General features: G+C 36.9%; 1 protein-coding gene across 8 annotated transcripts in view; it reads left to right on the top strand.

Annotated features, from left to right (window-relative positions):
• Window positions 1–18,003, top strand: part of PPM1B (protein phosphatase, Mg2+/Mn2+ dependent 1B) — a 102,026-nt gene that overhangs the window by 42,551 nt on the left and 41,472 nt on the right. For 7 of the 8 annotated variants that reach the window (XM_072768212.1, XM_072768213.1, XM_072768217.1 and 4 more), the window contains one exon: window positions 11,428–12,287. The exons of the other annotated variant lie outside the window; for it this stretch is intronic. In XM_072768212.1, the coding sequence (XP_072624313.1) occupies window positions 11,442–12,287 (846 nt within the window). In that variant the 5' untranslated portion in view covers window positions 11,428–11,441. Of the gene's footprint in view, window positions 1–11,427; window positions 12,288–18,003 lie in introns of those variants that run through there. 8 annotated transcript variants of the gene reach the window in all.

An 18,003-nucleotide genomic window follows, 5' to 3' on the forward strand; every position in this document is an offset into this window, starting at 1 on the left:
ACATTAAGCTGGACTCTCAGCACCATTTTTTAATTTTTAATTTTTTTAATTTTTTATTTTTTGACAGCATTTGTTCACTTTGTGTCTCTGTCATATTTGGTAATTCTTGGGGTATCTCAAACTTTCCCACTAATTTTTTTTTTTTTAACTTTCTCACTATTATAATTGTTAACAGTGATCTGTGATCAGTGATTGTGACTCCTTGAGATCTCAGATAATGGTTAGCATTTTTTAGCAATAAAGTATTTTTACTTATTTAAGAGTGAGCATGAGGGATCCCTGGGTGGCGTAGTGGTTTGGCGCCTGCCTTTGGCCCAGGGCGCGATCCTGGAGACCCGGGATCGAATCCCACGTCGGGCTCCCGGTGCATGGAGCCTGCTTCTCCCTCTGCCTGTGTCTCTGCCTCTCTCTCTCTCTGTGTGTGTGTGTGTGACTATCATAAATAAATAAAAATTTTCAAAAAAAAAAAAAAAAAAAAAGAGTGAGCATGAGTGGGGAGGGCGAAGGAGGAGCAGAGGGAGAGGGAGACAAGCAGATTCCCTGCTAAGTAGGGAGCTGGATGCTGGGCTCTGTCCCAGGACTCTGGCATCATGACCTGAGCTGAAGGCAGGTGCTTAACCCACTGAGCCACCCAGGTGCCCCAGCAATAAAGTATTTTTAAATTAAGATATACACATTGTTTTTTTTAAGACATTGTAATAGCATACTTAATAGACTTCAGTGTAGTAGAAACATGATTTTTTTTTTTTTTTTTTTTTTAGAAACATGATTTTTATATGCACTGGGAAACCAGAAAATTAATTTGACTCCCCTTATTACGACACTTGCTTTATTGCAGTGGTCTGGACCAAACCTTTAATATCTCCAAGTTGTGCCTGCATTTCTTCTCTTCATTTTTCTGTATTCTCTTACTCCCATTTATTGGCTCTTGAACCTCCTGGGCTGATCTCGCCATCTTGTGCTGTAATTTCTGAGCATTTTCCTCAACTTTCATCTTCTCAGCTTTCTCTTCTACAATTGTGCTTTTACTTTACAGGAAATCTTGTCGTCCTCTGAATGTTTTATTTTTCCTATTAATAACATCCTGTTATTTCATGGATTCAAAAACTCTCTTACCTTTTTGAAAGGAGTTTGCTTGCGTGCTTCCTCCTCTTCTTGTGAATAACTTTTTTTTTGCCCAATCTTTCTAGGTTTTTCTTTTCCAAGCTACCCTTTTGTGCTTGTTTTGGCCCCTCTCTCTCATATTAGGGAAATTCTTCTATGTTTGGCCATGGACTGTCTGCTTATATTTTAAGTGGACATTGAGTAGCTGATTGGAAGCCTTGTGCCTGTCTATGGGGTTTGTTGGCTGTGGAATTCACTGTGGGGTGATTTGACTTTTTTTTTTTTTTTTTTTAAATAATTTCCAGTGTCAGTACATAAGATCTTTCCTGTAGAATTAATGAGATTCTAAAGAATATAAGTAAGCCTCTTCTCATCTTTTATTTAGAGGGTATATATTTGATTGCCAGCATTCAGGGTGCTGAATGTCTGAAAAGGGCTAGTATATCAAACAATAAGTATGTAAACTTTTACTGAATTTTATGTTTTAAGGCTAGTTTCCAGCCCTAATCTCTGCCTGGTATTCTTCAGTTCTCTGTTTTTACCTTTTTCAGAAATAAACTTTCATCTCCTTCTGGAGGTTCCTTCCTTCATTCAGCTCCGCTGACCTAGAGAGTGGGAATTCTGGGAAGTCCACCTGCTTATTAAGACTTACATTAAGGGATCCCTGGGTGGCTCAGCGGTTTGGCGCCTGCCTTTGGCCCAGGGCGTGATCCTGGAGACCTGGGATCGAATCCCATGTCAGGCTCCTGATGCATGGAGCCTGCTTCTCCCTCTGCCTGTGTCTCTGCCTCTCTCTCTCTCTCTGTGACTATCATAAATAAATAAAAATTAAAAAAAAACACATTAAAAAAAAAAAAAGACTTACATTCAGTCCTCTTGTCATTGGCCCCAGTTTTGCCTCCACTCAGCAATACACCTCCAGCAGTACTTTAAGGTAGCATGCTGTTCGTTTCCTCAAAATTAGCTTCGTGTTTAACTAAGTCAGAGTCTTGGTTCCACCACTTCCCAGGCTTCACAGCATGTTCATTGTTGTCTCCGCTCTCACTAACTGTATCTTCTTGGATTTAAAAGTCCCTCCTCATAGTCTTATGAGATTTCAGAGAGGTGTTCTCTACCGAAACATTAACTCCCTTCTTAAATCAACAGTCGTTCTTCAAGGCAGACAGTACCCAGAAACATGGAGAAGCATAGACTTTCTTTACCCAGAGTGTAAAACTAAACTTCTCAAAAAGACAACTGTGCCAAATTAGTGACTCCTTCCTTAAAAAAAAAAAAAAAAAGTAAACTTCACAAATTGGGTCAATAATGAAGATATAATAACAAGCAAGCTTAGTTCTGCTTAATGGTAAATTTCAGTTAAGACTGCTTTGGTTTGAGTAAAAGGTTGAAATGGAAACTTGGTACTGTATGACATAGGCAAATACACTTGGGATGATGTCAGTGTTACCATTTGATATCAGGCTTGCAGTATAGAGTTGATTGCCTTGTGTGTGACACTCCTTCCAGAAATTCAGAAAGGTGATAAATAACTTTTGGTTGGAGTAGTTTATAAGATTTCATTGGAGAGAACATGCTTGATTTGATTGAGGTTTTGGTTTTTTCCCCCAAATTGGGGAAGAGGATATGATTGTGATCATTTTGGGGAGCCTTGGGCAATAAGCCTACGAAAGTTCTCCAGTGTCAGTACATAAGATTCAGAAAGTGAAAAATCTGGTTAAAATCCTTAATTCATTTACTTTATTTTACTTATATTTATCCGATATTGCAAATGAAACACAAACTTGCCCAATGGTACTAAACTATCTGTTGTGAGCTGTATTTTGATCTTACGATGTCATATAATTTTATATTTGTTGGCAGTAGTTGGTAGTTTACTTACTAGTCAGACTCTGACCACATAGAATTTCAGGACAGGAAGAGATGCTCAGTATTGTTTTGTACAGCTTTTCTTTTTTTTCTCCCTAGGAAAGCAGATATTTGGTAGAGCCAAGAATCAAACCTAGTATTTAGGCATTCTATTCTGTTCTTGTTTCCTTCAGTTCATTGTCTTAAGATTTTATGTTTATTACGTGTGTTTGTATTTTGAGTGCAAATTTAATATGCTTTTATTTATTATCAGAAAATACTAATTCTTGTAGCCCACTGCAGATAATCTTGATTCTTTTGGGACCATTTCATTTAGTCTTTTGAGGTTTAGATATGTATATACTCAAACACGTATTTAGTTTTCTGGATTTTCTGCTGGATGAAGCTTTCCCAGATTATTTGAATAAAATATGGCACTTAGTCATAATAATCAGCTCTAATAGATGCTTTTATAATTCATGTGAGAAAATTTCCATGGCCAAACCTTATAGATCTGGTTCCGTGGCCAGAACTTTCATTCTCAGCTCTTTTGCTTAAACTAAAGTATTTCTCCCCTTTGGGAGACTATCCCTTATTACTACTGCTTCTTATTATTACTGACTTAAGGGGGTCAGAGAGCATCAGTGTAACTTTCAAAGCCTTCTCTAGAACATGGGACTAAGACTTTCCCCCCTTAATGTGACATAAAGTAATCGAGATAAGAACTTGTAAGGTATATTAAAGATAGAGGAAATCCAAAGGGAAATAAAAAACCTATAGTACGATAACCAAATACATAATTTAGTTGATGACTAATCTTCTGGAATGCACAGTGTCACTCATATTGTATAAACCCTGGATTGCCTTAATGTGGTGGACACCATTTTAGCATCCATTCACTACCCCAGATCCCATACCTGGATGCTGGCCTCCGTGGAAGTCTTTCTCTGACAGAACAAGGCTCTTTGACATTGGAGTGATGAGTTTAGGGTTTGTTGGGTTTTTTTTTGCCTGAGGCCTTTCTCTTTTCAATGTCATATAGTGCATACCTATATCTTTCATGGAATCTACCTTAGTTGTAGGGAGGGTATGGCCTTATGGTAAAGGTATTATTTATCACTTATTGGGAATGGAAGTGTTGCTTTGTTAAACCACTTCTCTCCAGCTAATTTGTAAAAATAATCCTCTAACATTTAGTCAGTACTTGTTTTGGCAGGGAAATAAACATACTATTTTGGGAAGTAGGAGGTATACACAGAGGGACCATTAATTATGCAAAGTAGCATGTACTCAATGGGAAAGAAGTAGCTATTAATGAAGTTTAATGGAGTACCATGGAGAAAGGATTTCTGGAAAAGATAAGACCCAAATCTGACATTTCTGGAAGGATGTAACTTTATATGAATGAGGATAGTTAAGGAGAGGGGGGGAAAGCGCAATTTTAAAATAATTTAGTGGCCGAGTTTTGGTAGACAAAATAGTCCTGCTTTTGAATTGGGGGTGTATTAGAATCTGTTATTACAAATGTTTGGTGCAATACATGTTTTTTCCTTCACTTTTATAAGTTGTTATTTGAAAAAATGAAGCTATATTTTTTGATGACCCATTGTGTTTCCTACTGTGCTGTCATTTTTTTTTGTGCTGTCAGTTTTGATTATAAATATGAAATGTATTTGAGCTTGATTGTAAACTGAAGGCAGCTTTGAAGTGTGTCCCCCTTGGAATAAGATTGATGGGAACAAATCAGCCAGTCTGTCAGCAAAGGCAAAGGACCTAGAACTTTAAATTCAAAGGAATTTTTAAAAATTTTTATTTATTTATTTATTTATTTGTTTGTTTGTTTGTTTGTTTGTTTATATGAGAGAGAGAGAGAGAGGAGGGAGGCAGAGACACAACACAGGCAGAGGGAGAAGCAGGCTCCATGCAGGGAGCCCAGCGTGGGACTCCCGGGTCTCCAGGATCACGCCCTGGGCTGAAGGCAGCGCTAAACCGCTGAGCCACCTGGGCTGCCCAATTCAAAGGAATTTTTAAAGAACAAGGCTTCAGATAATTTTTCTTGTTTGTCAGAGAGTTTATTATCACAATAACTGTTAACTGAGTGCACCATATTTAATAGTTTCAGAAATAGTAGTACATTTAATCCATTGACTCTTGGGCGTTTGGGGAGACTAGCCTTTCTTCTCCAGCAGCTGCTACAAATCCAGTTCTTTAGACGACGTTCTAGTCCATAAACACAGTCCATAAACACGTGTAGGGAGAAAGGGAGAAAAAAGCTTCTGTCCTGTGGATTCGCTGGACCTAATGAGTAGAGACGATTATGAATGAGCTGAAGAGGATTTTAGGAAAAAAAGGGAACCTGAAAATCAGTTATTGACTGTTTTAATTATCTGGTGATGAGTAGTGTACCTTTTGACTATGTGTATTTGCATGTATTTGACCTTATTTTGAACATTGTGGTAATATTTCAATGTGAGTAATTTAAACAGCTTTTCAAGTCTCTCTTCACTGAAGTTTGACTTGTTATATGTAAAAGTTGCCCACCTCCCACTTTTACTCCCTTTCAGAGCTAGTTTGTAAGCTAACTGAAAGACCTCAGAATTTTTTATGTAGAGGCTTATTCTACAGAAGAATGTAAACTATAGATATTCATCTGAATTTTAGGACCTCTAGAACTTTTTCCCAGATTTGTTCTTCTCACTGAAAAAACTTTTTCCCAGATTTGTTCTCAGATAGGTTTACTACCTTGTCAGGCAAGAAGGGGATGACACAGTTTTGAGTTATTAAATCCATGATTCTAAGATAAGTAGATAGTGGACATTTCAGTGGGAAGTAATGCTATTCTTAGGATTTTAGTGCTTGTGTTTTGCCCTTTGAAATGCTTATGTATATACTCACACACAAACACACACATACACACTAGCTATACCAAATTAATTGTGCTTTTACTCTTCTTTTGGTCTTTGCATATGCTGGCTTATTCCTTCTCCATCATGTAAGTCTCAGCTTAGGCTTCTTCCTTTAGAAGAAAAGGCTGTCTTGTTTTAAGGATTTTACTTTTTAGTAATCAGTACACCCAACACAGGGCTCAAATTTGCAGACCTGAGATCAAGAGTTACGTGCTCCACCAACTGAACCAGCTAGGGGTCCCTGGAAAAATTTTTGAATAAACAAGGCTATCTTTGATACCTCCTGTTGGCATACCTGTATTTATCCCATTGTACCATATCTCACAGTCTGCCTTCGTTATCTGTGCACTGGGCTTTATCTTCCACCAGACTAGAAGTTCTTTAGTGAAGGGGACAATGTACTTAATACAGTGCCCGGCATGCAGTAGGTACTCAGGAAATATTTGATTCAGGCATGCCTGACTGGTTCATTTGATAGGGCATTGATTCTTGATCTTGGGGTCATTATTTTAAACCTCACGTTGGTGGTAGTTTACTTAAAAAATAAACGGGGAGGAGAAAGAAAATATTTGAATGAGGAAATATTGTATTGTCATTTGTAATTTTAAAATCAATTGAACAAAGCTAACGTATTTGTTTGACATATACGTTAAGAGTATGTATAATATATTGCTGTATTTTATGTACTAATTATAAATGAGAAATTGTAGGGTTATCCCAGAATTGAATGTCATATAATATGTAAACATGTGAAACCTTTTAAGTGATTTTAAAAATGTGACTACCTGGGGCACCTGGCTGACTTAGTCGGTAGAGCATGTGACTCTTGATATCCAGTTTGTGAGTTTGAGCCTCACGTTGCTTGGAGTTTACCTAAAAAAACATAGTAAAAATAAAAAAAAATTAAAATGTGATTGCTTAAAGTGATTTAAGCAAATTACTTAGAGTAAATAAAAAGATGAGGAGTCCTCAATCTTCCATGTATGAGAACCTCTTTTAAAATATTTGTCAGATCCTTAACTTTATGGTACAATTATTATATATTGATTGAAAAAGTAAGTAATATCATGCTGCTGTAGTTTCACTAATGTGTTTTCTTCAAAGAAGGCAACGGAAAAAGACAAATGTATTCAGTCTTTAGATAATGCTTCCTATGCCTACATTCTTAGTCTTGTCAAAAGTCTGTGGCCCATAGAGTTGTATACATCACTGATCTCTAAATATTGGTATGAGGAACAAGCCATTAGTATTAAGTTTTTAAAAATTAGAACTTCCATTTATTGTCTTTCATCTTGGAAAAGGCAAATTGCATTTAGCACAGTGATCAACACTGGCTTCCCACACTGTTAGTAGGTCAGATGTGCTGATGAGAGATCTAAAGCATTTTCACTTTCTCACTTGTATTTGTTGTGGTATTGCATTTACGTTTACATGTGATCATGTTGATTTCCATATTATCAGGTTTTAATGAGGCTGTCTTCAGTGAGCAAGTGATAAATTAGATTTATCAAAAAATTAGATTGATTGTAATTATAATAAAGCACAGAGGCATACATATAAAAAATGTTAGAACTCCTAATTCCAGTATAAGCTCTCATCTCATTCTGGGGTAAAAACTATGATATAATCAGATCCGAAATATCAAATGCAAAAATATCTGCAATTGTCGAAGAAGATTGTTTAAAATATGGATCTGTATTATTGAAACTGTACTTGCCTGAGTTTCCACTGTTGCTTATATGTAGCTAAATGATAGCATGAAACCATAACAAGTTAGTAAGACATTTAAAAATTAGGCGTTCTGAGTATAAAAAACCTTTGTGAGGTTTGTGAGGTTATAAATGTTTATAAGGCCCTTTGAGGTTTCTTGTTAAGCAGTAAAAGACAGAAAACCCTACCACTGGGGATGGTTCACAATAGCACTGTTTTATAATTTTTAAAAATGAGAAGCAACTCAAATATTCATCGATAGGACAATGGATAAAAATTGTACACAAGTGGCATATCTTGAGTTATGGCTCTGCATCATTGTACATCAATCTCAGAAATATAGTGGTGAGCCAAATATACTAGAATAACATACTGTACTTCACATCAATGTATATTGTCAAACATTTGAAACTAAACAATTATACCTCAAATGGTTAAACCTCAGTGGTTACTAATGATAAAATTCAGGATAATAGGAAGCTTCTGTGGTCTTGATAATGTTCTTTCTTAAATTGTATGGTGGGCACATAGGTGTTCATTTTAATGTTGGGGTTGTGAGCTTGAGCCCCAAACTGGGTGTAAGAGACTACTTTAAAAATAAGTAGAGATGCCTGGGTGGCTCAGTCAATTAAGCATCCAACTCTTCAGCTCAGGTCTTGATCTCAGGGTCATGAGTTCAAACCCCACTTTGGGCTTCACATTGGTTGTGGAGCCTACTTAAATAAATAAATAAATAAAATAAAATCTTAAATTTGTGAAGGAATGCAGTCCCTGATAAAGCCAATAGGTGACCTATGCTCAGTCAGATACTCGTTTCTTGGACTGAACCCTGAGCATGTGACTTTCAGAGGGAAACCGGTAGGAATCATAGCAGTGAGAGCAGCTGTGGGCAAGCAAGGCCATTCTTGGTGTAACTTTCACAGTGTTTGGCTCCTTTGTTTTTTCTGGAGTGTGGGGTACTCATTTGATGGTTTTCTAAGCTGGCTTTCTAGGCTCCTTTTTTCTTCTTTCTATTGAAGACCCCTTCTTCCTTTTCTCCTTTCTTTATTCCTAACTTAAAAACAAATTTGGAAATAGAAATTTCTAAACTATTGTTTTAATCTTTGAAAGGAGGAGTTCTTGTGAATTTTGAACCTCTTGTCAAAATGAAAAACAGAGATGACACATTTTTTTTTCATAACTGATAGATGGGATTGAAAAGTGACCTGGCTGGCTTTGTTGGAAGAGTGCAGTTCTTCATCTTGTAGGTAGTGAATTCAAGCCCTCCATTAGGTGTAGAGATTACAAAAAATATAAATATATTTAAAAACTTTAAAAATATTAAAATCTAAAAAAAAAGTGGTTTGATAATTCAGTTCATTTGCATTTAGGCATGATCTAAGTTGTCTTTCTTAGCTGAAATAGCAATTAAAAACAGGAATCTAAACTAAAATGTACTTAGAACTAGGCTTTCAAATTGTATCACAGTATTAAAACTGTTAAAAAAAGGGCAGCCCTGGTGGCGCAGCGGTTTAGCGCCGCCTGCAGCCCAGGTTGTGATCCTGGAGACCCTGGATCGAGTCCCACGTTGGGCTCCCTACATGGAGCCTGCTTCTCCCTCAGCTTGTGTCTCTGCCCCTCTCTCTCTGTCGCTCATGAATAAATAAATAAAATCTTTTTAAAAATAAATAAATAAAACTTAAAAAATAAATGTGTTCTTATATTGCTATCAATACAGAATATAATTTTGTATTATACTTAGGTGAAAAGTAATTTTATGTACATTTTAAATCTTTCAGAATTCTTTTGTAAATATTTGTATATGTAATTAGTATAGTATTCTATAACTCATGAAAAATTATAGAATTGCTATAATTTATAAATATATACATGATGGTTCGTCAGGATTTTACAAATAGAGATACATAAATATTTATTCATTCATTCATTCATTTATTTTTAAAGATTTTGTTTATTTATTCATAGAGATACAGAGGGGTGCGGTGGGGCAGAGACACAGGCAGAGGGAGAAGCAGGCTCCATACAGGAAGCCTGACGTGGGACTCGATCCCAGATCTCCAGGATCACACCCCAGACTGCAGGCGGTGCTAAACCGCTGCGCCACTAGGGCTGCCCGAGACACATAAATTTTATTGTAAAGTTAGGTTAATGGTCATAGCTGGAAAAAGTACCTTAAAAAGATACCTAGATCCAAATGAAAGTCAGTTAATTTAGACTAGTGCCTCTCAAAATGTGATTCTTCAGTTGTCAGCATGTTCTTCTCAAGGTCTCTATGTTAGAATACTGAAAAGCAAATCTTTGGGTGTGTGGTGGATGTGCTGTGGAATCTTTATAGTTTTACTGTTTCAAGTACTGTTCTGAGTATACTACATCAACTTGTTCTTCACTGCAACCCTGTGAAGTGTAGGTACTATTGTTACTCCCATTTGACAGAGGGGAAGAGAAGGTACAAATGACTAATTCACAGGAGGAATTTGAGGTACAAGTGACTAAGAAACTTAGTCAAGGTCACACAGCTAGTGAGTATTAGGGCCAGGATTGTAGGTGGGAGACTACTAGGGCATCTGCGTGCTTATTCGGAGAACAACTGCTTCAGTCCAAGTCATCTGAAATTGCAAAAGCTTTATTCTAAACTAACAGTAAAGTCCGGAGAAAGAGGGATGCATAGTGGTACTTTATAGTCCTGTCTGTAGTTTGTAAGTCTCTGTCAGTACCGAGTAAAAATCGTCCTGATATTTCTTCATGGATTATAAAACTCAGCAATCTTAACTATGTTCTGTAAGCACATCATTAAAGTTGAATTGTTTTTAACAGAATCCAAGTAATAGATTTCAGTCAATCCAAGTAAAGTTTGTAATTTGATAAACACTAAAACTTTGATAAAATCAAATGTTTATAGAATGAAGATCTTATGTTTTGTTTTTTTTTTTTAAAATATTTTGTTTATTTGATACAGAACAAGCAGGGGGGAGTGGCAGGCAGAGGGAGAGGGAGAGGGAGAAGCAGGCTGTCCACTGAGCCCTTATGTGGGGCTCAATCTGGGACCATGACCTGAGCCGAAGGCAGATGCTTAGCTGACTGAGCCACTCAGGAGCCCTGAGATTTTGTTTTGTTTTGTTTTAAAGATTTATTTATTTAATCATGAGAGACACAGACTAAGAGAGGCAGAGACACAGGCAGAGGGAGAAGCAGGCTCCTTACAGGGAGCCTGATGCAGGACTCAGTCCTGGATCCCAGGATCACGACCTGAGCCAAAGGCAGGTGCCCAACTACTGAGCCACGCAGGTGTCCTGAGTTTTGTTTTAATTGAATTTTACAGTTGTTGTCTTAATCACTATCTTACAGTATCTTACAATACATGCATTTGGAAGTATTTCTGAACTATACCAAAGTACCTTAATATATTAGAAAAGCCACACCATTCTGAATATTCTCATGAGACAGTCTTCTGTATTGAACCCCAGAGTTATCTTATAAATTGAATATTTAAGAAAACTTAACTGGTAGTGTCTGTTAGTTTTCCTTTCCTGGAACTGTGGTTCTCAACTTACTGCACATCTAAGTCACCAGAGAGGCTTAGAAAAAAAAAAAAAAAAAAAAAAAAAAGATATCTGGGTCCCAACCCTAGAGATTCTGATTTAATTGGTCTGATGATTCTAATGTGCTAGGACTGAGAAACCACTGTTCTAGAATAAGGATGTATGGGGAAATTTTCTTAGTTTCTTTTTTGTTATTCCAGTAAATTCAGATAATACTGGAAAATATACTTCAGATAGGAGTTACCAGAGAACAGATGGAATATTGTAGATTAAATCTGACAGATTTAAACATATAATCCATGACCATTTTTGTTTTCTTTCAGATACATTATTAAACATGGGTGCATTTTTGGATAAACCCAAAACTGAGAAACATAATGCTCATGGTGCTGGGAATGGTTTACGTTATGGCCTGAGCAGCATGCAAGGATGGAGAGTAGAAATGGAAGATGCACACACGGCTGTTGTAGGTATTCCTCATGGCTTGGAAGACTGGTCATTTTTTGCAGTTTATGATGGTCATGCTGGATCTCGAGTAGCAAATTACTGCTCAACACATTTATTAGAACACATCACTAATAATGAAGACTTTAGGGCAGCTGGAAAATCAGGATCTGCTCTTGAGCCCTCCGTGGAAAATGTCAAGAATGGCATCAGAACTGGCTTTTTGAAAATTGATGAATACATGCGTAACTTTTCAGACCTCAGAAATGGAATGGACAGAAGTGGTTCGACTGCAGTGGGGGTCCTGATTTCACCTAAGCATGTCTACTTTATCAACTGTGGTGATTCACGTGCTGTTCTGTATAGGAATGGACAAGTCTGCTTTTCTACCCAGGATCACAAACCTTGCAATCCAAGGGAGAAGGAGCGAATCCAAAATGCAGGAGGCAGTGTAATGATACAACGTGTTAATGGTTCATTAGCAGTGTCTCGTGCTTTGGGGGACTATGATTACAAGTGTGTTGACGGCAAGGGCCCAACAGAACAACTTGTTTCTCCAGAGCCTGAGGTTTATGAAATTTTAAGAGCAGAAGAGGATGAATTTATCATCTTGGCTTGTGATGGGATCTGGGATGTTATGAGTAATGAGGAGCTCTGTGAATTTGTTAAATCTAGGCTTGAGGTATCTGATGACCTGGAAAATGTGTGCAATTGGGTAGTGGACACTTGTTTACATAAGGTATGTAAGTCTTTTTGTTATAATTAAAATACCATTAATTTTGAAAAGGCATGGTAAGTAAAAGTAACCAAACTTAAATTTTAAAAACTTTTCATTAGGGAAAAACTGTATGTCTTTAAATTATTTTTTTCACCAGAAATAATTTTTTTTCCCATCTTTGTTTGCCCCACCCTTCTAATTCAAAAATTAAGTTGAATAAATTTGTGGCATTTGTTGTCATTTAGAACTTTATGGCTTTTGTTGTGGCAAAGGCATCTGTATAGAAGTGTGCCTTTCAATTTAAATTCTCAGTATTGGCAATAGCAGTCTTATGCCTAATTTTGAAGCAATTTGATGAACTATGTATATGGTATATTTCTGTACTAGATATACAAAAGATCAAAAGCCATGTGTCATATGGGGAGGTACACCAGAGACCTAGGCTAAGTCAAGTTTTGTAATTTAGATCTGAGCCTCCTAGCAGCTTAAAATGAAAACCGAAGTAAAAGTATGACTTGTATATTTCTTATCATTTAGTAAAAGAAACTGTTTCTTAGCAACAGAATCAAAAAGACATTTACATATGGCTCTATGTAACTGGTAGAAAATATCTTAGAAAATAGAAAATATCTTCTGGTAGAAAATATCTTCTGTAGAAGATACTAGGATTCTTTTCATATGGATGTTTTTTTCATCACTAATGATTAAAAACCAAAGACTAAAATAAAATATAATGCTGTGAAGGATTCCTGTGGATCAGGAACATTTAATTTAGTTTTGTAATGTTCTGTGAATCTTAACTGGATACAATAATAGGGAAAGCAAATCCAAACTAAGACATATTTGGCAATTCCCTTGAATGTGTTTAAAGTATTAGTTTCAAGTGGGTTTTTGACAGTGCCTATGTAATGCTCAGTTAAAATTTGAATTATCTGGCCAGTGCCTAGAATATGTGAGCATACAAGACTGATTGAAAAGATATCAAGGCAAATCTAACCTTTGGTTATATGAAATAAAGGTTTTGACTTATTTATTCTGTCTAGATTAGAACTGTTCTGTCTCCCAACCACATAAGTTGCCTTGGAAGGTACAGACATAGCCAGAAAGTTTCTGAACAAGGATGTCTGAGTCTGTGGAAATACCCAGGTTTTGGCAGAGTCAACTTCTTTTCCATAGAATGGGAGGAGACAACTTCAAATAGAGAAAATTTAAGGGCTGGTGTTTCCAGTTGGCAGCTTTTTTCTGAAAGAATATTAAATGATGGCTCCTTTATTAGCTTTTCGATTTTTTTTTTTCCTTAAGCATACTGTATACTTTTTTTTTTTACTTATCTGGATAGGTTAAGTATGAGAGTATCAATAGTTGTGGTGATTGAATAGGCTCTAAAAATGTTTTCTCCTTGAACTCTAAATGGAGAGATTTTGACCTGCAACTTTTTGAGACAAAAGCAAGATGTTTTTTGCTTGACTAGCAGACAAAACAGCATTTTCCCTGATTCTAAAACAAGTATATACTTGTTACTGAAAAAAATTCCAGGTAATCCAGAACATATAAAAAAAACATTCATAAACTTTGCCACTAACCTAAGTTGGCTGCATTCGCTGTGTGGCATATATCTTTCCAGTCTTTTTTGCCTGCCTGTGAGTATGTGTATTTATGTAAAAATTATACTTGTTACTCGACAGTATACTTTTTTGTTCAACAGTATGTTGTAGAGAGATCTCCATATCTATAGGTATCAGTCTAAATCATTTGTCATGGTTGCATAGTATTTTGTTGGAAAAATGGCATGTTGTTTTGAAGGAATAGCCAAAATCTATTAGGTCTGTAATTTTGGAGTAAAAAAGAAGTTTGTATTGTGGATAAACTGCACTGTTCTTTCCAGTGAAAGGATGTTACTTTTCAGGAATTTTGACCCCACCCTTCTGAATGGGGTTGAAATGATTCTGGTGGTGTATCTTTGCTTGACAGCTTTTTTCAGTGATTAAATATTCCTGTTGATGGTATTAAATATCCCAGATTTCTAGAATCTCAGAAATGATAAATGATAGTAATAGGGACAAGAGGTTGGAACATAATGATTCATTCAATTTTAGTGGAAGTTGACCACTGTGGTTCCTTTGAATGAAGCTGCATTCAAATTGAAATCAGATTTTTTGTCTTTTTTTTTTTTTTTAAAGATTTATTTATTCATTCATTCATTCAGAGAGAGTGAAGAGAGAGGCAGAGACACAGGCAGAGGGAGAAGCAGGCTCCATGCAGGAAGCCCGATGTGGGACTTGATCCTGGGTCTCCAGGATCACACCCCGGGCTGCAGGTGGCGCTAAACTGCTGTGCCACCGGGGCTGCCCTTGTTTGTCTTTTTTTTTTTTTTTTTTTTTTTAATTTATGATAGTCACAGAGAGAGAGAGAGAGGCAGAGACATAGGCAGAGGGAGAAGCAGGCTCCATGCACCGGGAGCCTGATGCGGGATTCGATCCCGCGTCTCCAGGATCGCGCCCTGGGCCAAAGGCAGGCGCCAAACCTCTGCGCCACCCAGGGATCCCCCTTGTTTGTCTTTTTTAATTAGAGTGCCCGTGCCCTGGAAGGTGAAGGGGCAGAGGGAGGGGAGAGAGAGAATCTCAAACATACTCCCCACTGAACGCAGGGCTGAGACAGGGCTCTATCTCACAACCTAAGATCATGATCTAAGCTGAAATCAGGAGTCAGATGCTTAACTGACTGAGCCACCTAGGTGCCCCAAATTGAATTCCGTTTTGAGAAGCTTGGTTAACTTTGGTGTTGAAACATACAGACCTAAGAATATTTTGAACCTTTACCTGTTATTTAATGGATTTAAATATTAAACCTCTTATCCATTCTGTTTTTTTAACTCCATAATTTTCTCATTCCACTTGTTTGTAGTGTAAAACCAAGGGTTAACAATATTATAAAACCGTATGATTAAAATAGAATATGATTGCTTTGAACTTAGTCTGAAAGATTGAATACAAAATTTTAAAATCCATGGAAAGCACTTAGCTCAGTGTTTGGCACTTAGTGATTGCTCAGTAGGTGCTAGCTTCTTCAAGAGGAGAGAGAGAGAGGGAGGGAAGGAGGGACAGCAGATCCAGTTTTTAAGTGGAAGTTTTCCTGACAATAGATTTAAATGATGTGTTAATATTTTCTAACATTTCTAACACTTATCATGCCCTAATTGTTTACAAGCACTTTTTTTAATATATTAACTCATGAAATCCTGGGAGATTGTGATCATTGTCATAATCACAATAGCTCAGTAAATTATTGCTTTCTGTGAGCCAAATGTTATTCTAAGCACTTTACACATATTTTAATGCATTTAATTTTCACAACGACTATAAAAGGTAGTTAGCATTATTGCTAATGATAATCTTTTTTCAGGATTTCCACCTAGCAATATGAAGCTGAAAGTGTTGGATGACTCCAGTCGGGCATTACTCTCTAAGATATTTAACTGTAGGAGAGAATAATCCCTAACAAAGGAGCTTTCCCATTTTATTGCCAATGCTAGTAGCTAATTTCAGGTTGCATAGACTATGTAACTTCTGTTTGCATAGCCTTTCATAACTTATAAATAACAACCATTTATCCTCCTAGTAACCCTCTGAGGTGAACGAAATAAAAATCTGTTTCCAATTTGCAATAAGGAAATAGAGGTTTGACATTAAAAGATAGCTGTAAGGTCATATTTTGATGAGTGTTGAAGCCAAGACTAGAATGCACATTTCTTGATTCAAGTTTGTGTGTCCATTGCCGATGTTTCACAGAGGGTTTGATGAAAAATTTTTCCCAAAGGGAAATAGTAAGAGTTTCTTTTTCTTTTTTCACTAATTAAGAAGATTAATAAGAACATTTTTTAAAAAGATTTTTATTGATTTATTCATGAGACACAGAGAGAGGCAGAGACACAGGCAGAAGGAGAAGCAGGCTCCCCATGGGGAGCCTGATGCGGGACTCGATCATGGGACCCTGGGATCACGACCTGAGCTGAAGGCAGATGCCCAACCACTGAGCTGCCCAGGTGCCCTCAGAACTTTATGAACATATCCACAGATGATTGTATTTATGTCCTTTTTAAATATCTCATCTCCCTTAAGTAGCCACATATATACTAACAAATAATTCTGTGTTTATTTATACAAACATACAGAAGTATAAAGATAGGGTTTTCTTTCCCTCGTTTTTTTGTTTGTTTTTTACAGAAATGGATTATATTATGCATGTTACTTTGCCGCCTGCTTTGTTTTTCCTAAATTGTAAAAGTCAGTGTCCCTTTAAATTGTTCTTTAATTTTTTTTCTTTTAAAATACTATTTGAGGGATGCCTGTGTGGCTCAGCGGTGAAGCATCTGCCTTCAGCTTGGCATGATCCTGGAGTCCCGGGATCGAGTCCCACATCGGGCTTCCTGCATGGAGCCTGCTTCTCCCTCTGCCTGTGTGTCTGCCTCTTTTTCTCTGTGTCTCTCATGAATAAATAAAATCTTAAATAAATAAATAAATAAATAAATATATATATATTTGATTTTCCTAAATTCACTTTATATACCACTTATCAGAAGCTTATTTATTTTAAAACATGAAATTGTACCTGATAGTTGGATAAAATTGAGGGAAAATAACTTATTTTCCAAAGGCAGCACCATTCCAGATTAGTAATACAACATGGGAAATGTACTTGTACACTCCCCCAAAACTGTTTAGCTCTAAACTCAGGAGTTTTTCTGTTACAGGTTTCAGAAAATAAAATTCTAAATACTGCAGAAGTAAACATAGATAGTATTTGGGGTGTGGTTGGGTATTTTGGAGTAAGAAGAGAATGAGTATAAAAATATAGTCTATAGTGTAGCAATTTGCAAATTTTCTTGGTCACATGGTGCTTGAGTATCTCAGAGTTTTTTTGCAATGCTACTTAGCCAGTAGCAGATACAAGTATTATATAGTTAGAGCCAACAGTTACATACTAATGAGATATGTGTACCTGTTGGTCACTGCATAGTTTCTCAAATCTTGGAATCATGGCCCAAAGCTACCCTCATTTCATGTATCACGCTGATTTTCTTTTCTTTATAAATTTTTTTTTTAAGATTTATTTATTTATGATAGACATAGAGATTGAGAGAGAGAGAGGCAGAGACACACAAGAGGAGGGAGAAGCAGGCTCCATGTTGGGAGCCCGATGCGGGACTCGATCCCAGGACTCCAGGATCACGCCTTGGGCCGAAGGCAGGCGCTAAACCCCTGAGCCACCCAGGGATCCCTCTTTCTTTCTTTCCTTTCTTTCTTTCCTTTCTTTCTAATTACTTATTTATTCATGAGAGACAGAGAGAGAGAGAGAGAGAGGCAGAGACACAGGCTGAGGGAGAAGCAGGCTCCATGCAGGGAGCCCAATGCGGGACTTGATCCCAAGACTCCAGGATCATGCCCTGGGCCAAAGGCAGGCGCCAAACCGCTGAGCCACCCAGGGATCCCCATCACATTGATTTTCTTTGGGACTTGCTTTTTAATCTTAGCTACTCTCAGAACCCTGGCTTTGAAAAGATAGCACATCATTGAGAGGAATATAGTGTTACCAGTTGTTGAACTGAACTGCTTCACGGTAGTTTGAAGGGTGTCCACAGATGTGAAGTATCACTCTCTTTCCCCTCATTTTTAATATCTCAGTATATCATAGTACCCTGTGTCTTTTTTTTTTTTTTTTTTTTTAAGATTTATTTATT

This window comes from Canis lupus, chromosome 11 (genome assembly GCF_048164855.1).
Source record: "Canis lupus baileyi chromosome 11, mCanLup2.hap1, whole genome shotgun sequence".
Classification (NCBI taxonomy): Eukaryota; Metazoa; Chordata; class Mammalia; order Carnivora; family Canidae; genus Canis; species Canis lupus.